The sequence below is a fragment of the Oryza glaberrima genome, chromosome 9, assembly GCF_000147395.1.
Source record: "Oryza glaberrima chromosome 9, OglaRS2, whole genome shotgun sequence".
Taxonomy (NCBI): domain Eukaryota; kingdom Viridiplantae; phylum Streptophyta; class Magnoliopsida; order Poales; family Poaceae; genus Oryza; species Oryza glaberrima.
Window position 1 is genome coordinate 2,706,787 of NC_068334.1, and position 10,257 is coordinate 2,717,043.

The following is a 10,257-nucleotide window of genomic DNA, read 5'->3' on the forward strand; positions in this document are numbered from 1 at the left end:
GTGGGGCGAAACTGGCGGCCATGGCGGCGGTTGGGGCGACGGGAGGTTGGGGAAGAAGATGACAGGTGGGGCCTCGGGTCCCACCTGTCGGGGAGAGAGGGAGGGGAAAACGGGCGAGGGAGGTAAAGCAGACTTGAGGGAGAGGGAGAACCGAGCGGGCCAAGGGAGGGGAGGCCGGCCTTGGGAGGGGGGGGGGGGGGGGGGAACTGGGCCGAGCCTGAAAGGGGGGAAGGGGAGATTTATTTGGTTTTCTTTATAATTAATTGATTAAATGATCTTTGTGCTATTAAAATTATTTCTTGAGCTCCGAAAATTCACGGAAAATTCCGGAGAGTATATTAGGGCACAAAGAATATTAAAAAATATTCCCGGCCAATGATTTTTAAAGGAAAATTTCAAATTCTCCCATTATTTCACTTGATTAAATTGCTTTAAATTTTATTTAATTTCTAGAAAATGCATTATTAAATGATTTTTAATCCCGAACGAAAATCGGGGCGTTATAGCCGCCCTCCCATCCACCTACAGTTGCCAACCCCTCCGACCCCGACCGCCGCCCTCCCATCCGCCGGCCGCCGCCCTCCCATCCACTGGCCACTACCATCCCCTCCGCTCCACCGCCACTGCCGGATCTGGCGGAGGGGAGCGTGAGGCCGCCGCGCGCACCACCCCAGCTTGGCGGTCGCCGCTCCTGCCCAACCACCGCCGCGCCCTCCCGAGTGCCATCGTCCCCGACCGGCCGCCGCCACCACCGACCCAGAGAGACTCAGAGGAGAGGACTTGGCGGGGAGGGGGAGGAAACGGGAAGGGGGAGGAAGGGAAGAGGAGATCGGGATCGGAGAAAGGGATAAGGGATGCCGATCGATTGGATCGATACGAGAGAGAGGAAGGGATAAGGGTGCCGGTACTAATTAAAGACGGAGGAAGGCCCGTGAGAGAGAGGACTTAGTGCGCGCAGGACTCGGGTGGATTTTTGGTCCCGGTTGGGATAAACAACCGGACTAAAGATATATTTTTAGTCCCCGTTGTTTATACTAACCGGGACTAAAGTTAATTGGGGCCTGACTCAACATGGTACCTTCTTTGAACCGGGACTGAAAATGATCTTTAGTCCCGGTTGGTAAAGATAAAAAAATTTTTAACCGATCTTTAGTCCCGGTTCCTATTCGAACCGAACTTGGACTATTGTGGTTTTTGGACGACCGACGAAAGATGGTTTCTCCAGTAGTGAGTAACAAGCATGCATGCCTACTATATGGCAGAAGAAATCTACCATATTACTCCCTTCATGTCAATTTAATCATCACATATGCAAATAGCGCAGAAATCAAGGACAACAATATATTCATCAATCTAAAATTAATCCTCATTGGTCAAAGGTGCTCAGTAGCTTCGTGTCCCATGTATTGCATCACGTTTTAAATATTGCATGGTGTTGCACCAATAAAAATTAATATTTCTTAGTTATATGCAGCGTATTCAACGATGCCCATTTACTCTTTGCACATATAAATGAAGAGACACTTGTTAGATGACGATCATTTTAGAAAGACCTAAAGAAAATCTTAGGTAATGATCAAACATGGATGGAGGAAGTACTACTTTGAGAAGAAGTTCTAGCTCTATTAGCGAGCCTATCAGGATGCTTGTATACTTGTCTTGGTAACCATTTGATGTTTACCTATCGTAAGCCTCGGACCTCAAGCTGTTCCCGCTGCTAGGGAATTTGCTTAATGATCGTGCTTCTCTCTACGCCGATGACTTGGTTCTATTCCTCTCCCCCTTAGTGCGGGACCTAGAGCTTGTCAAGGGGATTCTGTCGTTGTTTGGAGCTGCTTTGAGTCTCCACACCAACTTCGCAAAGTGTTCCATCACCCTAATTCATTGCTCTGAGGACAATCTCTCTATCGTTCACCGTTGCCAACTTCCCCTGCAAGTATCTTGGCACCCATACTCAGTGAAAAAGATCCCATAAGTGCACCTACAGACTCTCGTTGAAAACGTTGGCAACCAGCTCCCCTCTTGGAAGGGTAAGCTTCTTCCTATGGCTGGCTGCCAGGTGCTAGTGCAATAAGTGCTATCCTCTATCCCGATGTATGTGCTGCTGGTGATCGGGCTGCGAGGCTAGGTGATCAAGGCCATTGACAGAAAGCGATGGGCCTTCCTTTGGACCAGATCGGGCAGTGGCGGAACTGAGGGGGGGCTGGCAGGGGCCATGGCCCCTCCCAATAAAACCAAATTTTTTATTACCCCCATATATCATAGCAGATTCAGTGAACAAGCAACAGAGCTTCTCACTTTGTGTATATCTTTGAATCCAAGTGATTGATTCAGTTCATTCAACATTGATAAAGTGTGCTCTCTAGCTTCAAAGTTCTATCCTGCTGATTTTTTAGAACAAGAGAGCCAATTTGAGATGTCAATTACGTCACTATGAACTTGATGTACCCACCAATCCTAAATTTCAAAATCTGACATCTGTAGCTGATCTTTGTTGTTGACTTTTGCAAACTATTCGCTTTTATGTATTGCCAATGCATGAAAAAAAAAGAGAAATTGCTAATTTTTTGAACTGTCAAAAGCCGGCTTGCCCCCCCCCTTTGATTTTCTGTCTAGCTCCGCCACTGGGATCGGGTTCAGCCCATGGTGGTCAATGCCGGGTTTCTTGGCGAAAGGTTTGCCGACCAGAGTACAGTGGTTTTTGGATCACGGATCTTAAACAACGGGCCTCACTTTCCAAGTGAAGTGGCTTTGGCAACAGCGCACAGGCCACCCTACCTAGGTGGGTTTATGGTGGAACACACCCAAAGCATGTCGGACATATTCTATGCTTCCACCTTGGTTTTTCTAGATGATGGGGCCAAGACCATTTTCTGAACGGATCCGTGGCTTTACAGGAGGCTCGTCGCGTCCTTCGCTCCTGATCTCATGAAAGCTATACCAGCTCACATCACAAGTTGCACACCATGGGGCAAGGGCTCCCAAACAACGCCTGGTTGCTCAACATTCAAGAGGGTGTTGATAGTTCTAGTCCTTTAGCCAGTTTCTCTTTTTTTGGGACAAGGTTCAGCCTATCCAACTACAATCGGGAACGGAGTTCATGCTCCTTTGGCGGTGGTCTAGCAACGCCGCCTTCTCAACCTCGTCAGCTTATCACTCCTTCTTCGTGAGCCAGCACTTCTTCTCCTATGCCAACCTTCTCTGGCCTGCACAAGCGCCACCAAAGTATCGGTTTTTCCTTTGGTTGGTGCTTCAAAAGTGTTGTTGGACTACAGATGTAATGCTGCATCGAGGCATGGATAGCCATTCCTTTTGTCCCTTTTGCGCACAAGAACAAGAGATGACGAACCACATCATCCTCGAGTGCGTCTTCGCTTGCCAGGCCTGGCTTCAAGTTCTCTTCAGCGTGGGGTGGGCAGCTGTTGCCCCTAGCCGCCACAGCCTGCTCCAGGATTGGTGGCTTCTCGCCCTTTCAGTTCGCTGATGTTGTTAGTCTCCTGGTAGTTTTGGAAAGAGCGCAACACCCGCGTCTTCGATGGTACCCTATCCATCTATTTCGCTTGTTGTAGTGAGAATCATCCAAGAGGGTAGGCAATGGACGGTGGCTGGCGTTTCCAAGTCCGGAGGCTTCCTGGGAGGATAGGACTTCTGTAACTTTTTTTCTTCCTTCCTTCCTTTTCCTTTGGGGATCATTCTTGTAATAGACCTTTTGGTGTTAATCCTTCAATCCCCCCAATCCCTGGCAGGTGCTCGGTGTTTCTGCGTTATGCAAACCCTTGCTTTTGTCTTAAGGGAATGACATGCAATCCTATTGCGTGTCAAAAAAAAGTAAGCACCTTTTAATTAGTTATCGCAATTTAAAACGTAGTGGCCGAAGAATCCAGTAACATGGGTTTTGGATATAATTTCTTGCTGCAAAGTGGAAACTATAATCTTATTATCTGAAAGAATAATCGGTTCCTGTATTTGAAGTATGGAGCAAACCTTTGTAAGTCAAATTGATTCCTACAAGTTCAGCAAACAAAGAGGAAAGATAATTTGTAGATTAAGCTTTTATCAAAATAGCAGCATGAGTTTCAAGATCATGGATGAATGAATATTCCAAATCCTGTTATAGTGTCCTCCCAGGATGCATCCACATAGCATCTAACACCTGCAGGTATAGCCGTATAGGCAAGCATAATTAATTGAATAGAATCACGATTATCATGTGTTACCTCAGTTTGCTCTACCTGTGAAGTGTTTTTTTGACTGAAAATACTGCCAGGTCTTTGCCCAGCAGTGTGATTTTCATTTATTAAAAGAATAATTACAGTAAAATTTACATGAAGAAACAAAAGAAAATGAAAAAGATCCTATAAAGTTTGTAACCAATTAGAAACAAATTGCTTCAGTGGATCTTTCATTCTGCAAAGATGCAGAAGAATCTCATTTGTGAAGAGAGATTTCCAAGAATGGAAGGAAGGCTGAAAATTTCTGAAGATGAGTCCATTACGCTGTTTCCAGATATGCCATGCAGCCACGAAGAAAATTTCCAGAAAACCAGGCTGGTTGGACTGCCATCTTGCAAAAGCTATTCTTTGGTAAAATTCTAGATTACCATTCCATGAAATTCCCAAAAACTGCCAACAAGCTTTGCTAAATGGACAATTAAAGAAGAGATGATCCCTGGTTTCCCTTTGGTTGCTGCTGCACAGTACACATGATAGATCATCATTTTGTTTGGTACAGTGTCTTCTATCCAACATATCTCTTGTATTCAATCTCTTGTACCTGGAAGTTGGTCATAAGTGTTGCCCATTGAATCTGCCGCATTACACAGGCCTGAAAGGATTCCCATTTTGTTTTTTGTTTTTTTAAGTTATGATTATTTCTTTTCAAATCTGCCAAAGCATGATACAGATTTGTTGAATGGAGATAGTTGCTAAAAGATAAGCTAACATATCTTGCGTTGAATACAGACAGAACATCAGTTCTAAGCTAGGAATCAGAGATAAATCAGATTAGTCTGCTAAAATAGCAATGGAGACAGTACTCTAACCAGCGGTATTTCGTCAAACAAACGGTTGCCAGTGATGGTGACAGAATTTTGTTTGTCAGTTAGAAACTTTGCGATCGAGAGTCGCATAATGTACATATATATAGATGTGTGCATGCGCATATGTCATCACTGAGACAAGAGTGACTAGTTTTAGTCAGGTAAGTGCTCACACTTAGCACTCAAACCACGAGTTCACTACGGTGGGCGCTCGTGTGTTCGTTTGATTTGATAGGCTAGGACTCTGTCTAATGATATCACTGAACTGACCAGAATGCATGAGAAAAACATATATTCTGAATTTCTAGTGACTGCCTGGCCTGATCGATACTGTGACAATAATTGGATAGCATATAAATAGATGGGCAAAATTGCTAGCGAATCTCACTTTCTATCGTTTCATGCACTCTTTCTTTCTTGCTTGCTTCTTTTCTTTAGAAAGTTGCACGCATTATTTCTGCTAGGCAGCTAAGAAAGATGCTCATGCTCCGTTGCAGACAATAGTTCGTCCCTTCGTTTTGGTACTTCCAACTGGCTACCAAATAACTCAAGGGATGGATTACGAACAAGATAAGCTAAGAAAATAATTTGGATGCTCTCTCTTTTGTTTTATATATACTCCATTGTTTTTAATGTATGATGTCATTTTTAACATATATTTGACTATTCATTTTATTAAAATATTACGTAATTATTATTTATTTTATATGATTTTTTTATCATTAAAAAATCTAAAGAAAACAAATGAAGGCAACAACACCGTAGATTGAAACTAGAGGGAAAAAGCGCATAGCTATGCAGTAACTTAGTTGAAAGGTAAATTTTGCTACAGGACACCGTGATTTCGTAGTTTTAGCCGTACGACACTGTCCGAACTCACTTTTAGGGGAATGCACTCTATAAACGTGGTAATTTGTCAATAAACACCATACTGATTAGAATAATAATTTTCAGTTGAAGAGAAGAGAGAAATCGTGTGAAATGTCAAAAATGCCCTTTGGCCCACTTGTTAGCTCTCCTAACCACCGACGACGGCGAGGCGAATTCGGCGATGGGAGTGGCTAGGGGAAGGTGGAGGCTAGCGACTTGGTGGCGCAGTTGAGTGGCGAGGCTCACCGGTGGGAGGGGATCGATGCCGGCGGCGATCTTGAGCTCGATTTGGAGCACGATGCCGCGGGGGGCAAGTTTGACGAGAGCAACGGGGCTTCTGGGAGAAGACGAAGAGGGTTGGGGGCTTTATAGCGCGCGCGGCTAGGAACAGAATAGAGGCGATGATGACGGCGCCGGTGAAACGGTGTTAAATAAGACGAGCAGTCAAACATATGCTAAAAAGTCACGGTGTTAAATAAAACTAAACGGAGGGAGTACAAGCCAGTACAACGGTCACTTTAGTGTAGATATACTTGGGCACTTCTGTTCCCGTGGCCGTACGTCAACAAAGAGACGTGCGCCAGCGGAAAGCGGACAGCGCGCGGATGACGCGATTCGGGGGTCCCAAACTGGTTTGGGTACGTATATTAGTACGTCGGAGAGTTGAAAATAAATACAAGGGTCCACTTGGCTGACGCTAGTACAAATTTTCAGAAACAAGAGACTTCGGTCGAAACTAGTTATGTTACCATGGGTTATTTTGGATGTTTAATTAGTATATCCATCGTGAAACTAGATTACATAAGCTTACATTTAATACACTTGCAAATCAAAGTAAAAAGTATATATGTCACTACGGTAACGTATTTTATATTCACACCTACTATAATGCACTCATATATTCAGCTATCATCTGTGCCACTAAAAATTGGCTCTCCCCCTATATGCTATTGGTCCAAATTTACGCACTCTCTCATGCCACTCCTATCCGTTGACTGTGTGTTGACCATTAATTCTCAAGTAAAAAAGACGTATTTGCTCTTCTGAGTTTAAATATGTCTTTTTTACTTGAGAGTTAACGGTCAACCCACCGTAAATAGACGGGAGTGGCATGAGAGGGTGTGCAAATTAGACCAATGGCATATAAGGGAAGAGCCAATTTTTAGGGGCATATAAGGGATAAAACCAATTTTCAGTGGCATATAAGGGGTTCTCTCTTGAAAGATCACAAAAGCCCACCTTATGGGATGGAATGCATGGGGAGTTTAGTACCACCTTGTCTATTCTAGGAGAGAGATCTCCTTATAAGGGAGGATGCTGAAGCCACTTGAGGCACGTTCGCTCGCCTCGTCAGGCCTTCGATTATGCGCAGTGGAGATCGTGCAGGCGTCTTGATCAAGTGTCCATATGTATAAGTTGAGCCGCCGCCTCCACGCAAGGCGACAATAAGGATTTTGGGAAGCGCTTTGTGCGACTGCTCCCTGTTCGACTACAATGGCTCATCTTCCTCTTCGCCCGCGTGCTGCGCGCCGTCGTCAATGCCCACAACCGTGAGTACTTACTGTTGAGCAACCAGTTTTCCGATACCCTCGGTACATGTTGCATATATTCAATCTGTTCATGATTTATTGTCTAGTTTATATGAGTAGATCTTATGATGCATTTATGATAGTTTACATCTGCAATGTCATGATTCAAAAATTGGCCGCTCGGATTCTATCCATTGGATTAGTATTCAGCTATCGTGAACCCTCCAATACTAATCCAATGGATAGAATCCGAGCGGCCAATTTTTGATAGATATTTAATCAATAAACTTAGATCTTTCAAGAGGGAATATATTCTATACCACTACCACTAAACTTATCATAGTTCAACAATTTACCACTGACTTTGTTTCTTTCTACAATATACCGACGATTTTATCAATTATTATATAATACGCTATTGGGTTGGGCTTATTTTTCAAGGATACCTAAAATATCATTACGGACATATAAGGTTAATAGTTGATTTATCTAATTAGAAGCTTAAAAAAATGAAAACTTTCATGTGGTTACACAGTAGAAAAGTTTGTATGTAAGTTTCAATTTTTCTTTCATTTCTATTTTTTAAAAATATAACTTACTGTTATATGCTATATATTTTTTGTGTGTTGTTGTTTTTAATGTAAATTATCTTTCATATGCAGCATAATATATTTTTTGCTATTATCTTTTGTGTTAGCTATTTCTCTATGATATACCACTCAAAATTTTTTTTGTCTAAAAAACAAAAATACCAAAAAAAAAAGAAACTTATGTATTTACTTTCCTGTTGTATAAGGAGGTCATATAGAAAATTTCATATTTTCTAAACTTTCTACTGAGATAATTTAATTGTTAACCATGTATGGCTGTAAGGGTATTTTTGGTATTTTTTTAAAAAAGAGACCCGTCCTAATGACATATTGTAGAATAATTGATGAAATCATCGGTATATTGTAGAAATAGACAATGTTAATGGTAAATTGTTGAACTGGGATAAACTTAGTGGCATAGAATAGGTTATCTGATATTTCAAACCGATGAGTACTACTAGTTATTTGAAATTTTTGAACAACAAATACTGCACCGTAACACAAATTTGTAAAACCTATTTTTTAAGGAAATTTATAAAACCTTGACAACATTAAAACCAGTGTTACATAATATTAAGCAATATAAAAGAATCTTTTTGACCCGAGACAGAGGCCACGCAAGACGCAAGCCATGACCCATTCCGGGCCGAATCCAAGCCACCCAGCCCAACAGTAGCAGCGAAAGGAAAAGAAAAAGGAAAAAAGACAATGTGGCACACACGTGGCGTCGCAACCCGGTCGCGTCCAAACGCGCACCACTTCGGTCGCCCCGCCCGGCTGCACTGCATATCCACCTTTTCTCACGTCAACCCACACCTCGTCCCCGTCACCTCCTATATCATCGTCATCATCAGATAGATATATTCCGTCCGTGCTCATCCACCCAACCCCACCTATATATAATTGCCTCATCTCCTCTTCTTCCCTCTCTATCTTTCTTTCTGATTTCTCATTAATTTCGCATCAAGCTAGCTTGTGATCAGCAATGGACGGCGAGATGGATTGGATCGCGGCGCGCTTCGTCCTGTCGGCGATAATGGGGGTGCACCCGCTGGTGGCCGTCGACGACGCCGGGGCCGATGACGAGCACTTCCCGGTGGACGACGCCGCAGCCGTCCACGGCCACGCGTCGCCGCCTCCTGTCGCGCTGCCGGCGGCGGTGCTGGCGCCGGAGGAGGTGGCCGGCGCGGTGGTGTGCGCGGTGTGCACGGAGGAGGTTGCGGCGCGGCAGGCCGTGGTGCGGCTGCCCTGCGCGCACTGGTACCACGCCGGTTGCATCGGGCCGTGGCTGCGGATCAGGACCAACTGCCCGACCTGCCGCGCCGAGCTGCCGCGGGAGCCCGCCGCCGCCGACTGGCGTGTCCCGCGGCGCCCGGCGGTGGCGGAGACAGCCGGCAGCCGCCTGCGGCGGGAGGCGTCGTATACGATGCTCGCAGGCACGTTGCCCAGCTAATCAATCATCATCGATCAATAGATTAATTTATTATACTATGTACATGTGTAAATTAATCGGCATGTATATACAACGAAGGTGAAGTGAAAATTGTACAGAGGCAAACTCACGTAAACCCAGAGCCCGCTGGATAGAACGGAACGATCTATGAAAGATAACATTTTTAATTAATCTGCTATTTGCTTGGTGATTAACTTGCTCTTAGTTCCCACTCTCCCAGCTGTGGTATTCGATCTGGTAAGTGGTAATTTCTGTATGCTTATCCTGTTCTCAGATGTATGCTTAAACTATTGTACAATATGGCTTCTGTGGGCGGCTATCTATAACCTGCCGGCTGCCGCTGTTGTTAGCAAACGTTCTTTTCTTTCATCATATTGCCGGATAAGTCATCGGCGTTGTCGTATTATGCGCACGAGCGGTATGCCCTTACGGCCTTACCATCCACATAACTAATCACAGGTTCACAACAGCCAGTAGCAATGCGCTGTTGTCGGACGTGATGTTTGGCTGATTATAATATTAATTACTAAATACTTGAAAAAGGTAGGTTCATTGTTTTTTTAAAAAAAATTATATAAATTTTTTACACAAAACGTATTAAGAAATTTGAGAAGCATACTATGGAAAACTCCTCCAACAACAAGAATACTAATGCGGAGAAAACTATCCATCGAAGGTCCGATTTCTAAAAAAATCGGGCAGTCAAATGTTACAGTTGACCAACATGTGAAACATTAACTTATGTATGATGAAACAAAAAAATCAGCAACCGAAACA

The 10,257-nt window shown here is 43.9% G+C and overlaps 1 protein-coding gene across 1 annotated transcript; it reads left to right on the forward strand.

Moving 5' to 3' along the window:
- Positions 1-8,915: 8,915 nt before the first annotated feature.
- Positions 8,916-9,651, forward strand: LOC127785232 (E3 ubiquitin-protein ligase RDUF2-like). The gene has a single exon (XM_052312663.1). The coding sequence runs from the start codon at positions 9,013-9,015 to the stop codon at positions 9,478-9,480; it is 468 nt and encodes a 155-aa protein (XP_052168623.1). The 5' UTR covers positions 8,916-9,012; the 3' UTR covers positions 9,481-9,651.
- Positions 9,652-10,257: the final 606 nt, after the last annotated feature.

Excerpts from the sequence above, each read along its gene's own strand:
- LOC127785232 (XM_052312663.1), top strand. The coding sequence starts at position 9,013 with ATGGACGGCGAGATGGATTGGATCGCGGCGCGCTTCGTCCTGTCGGCG.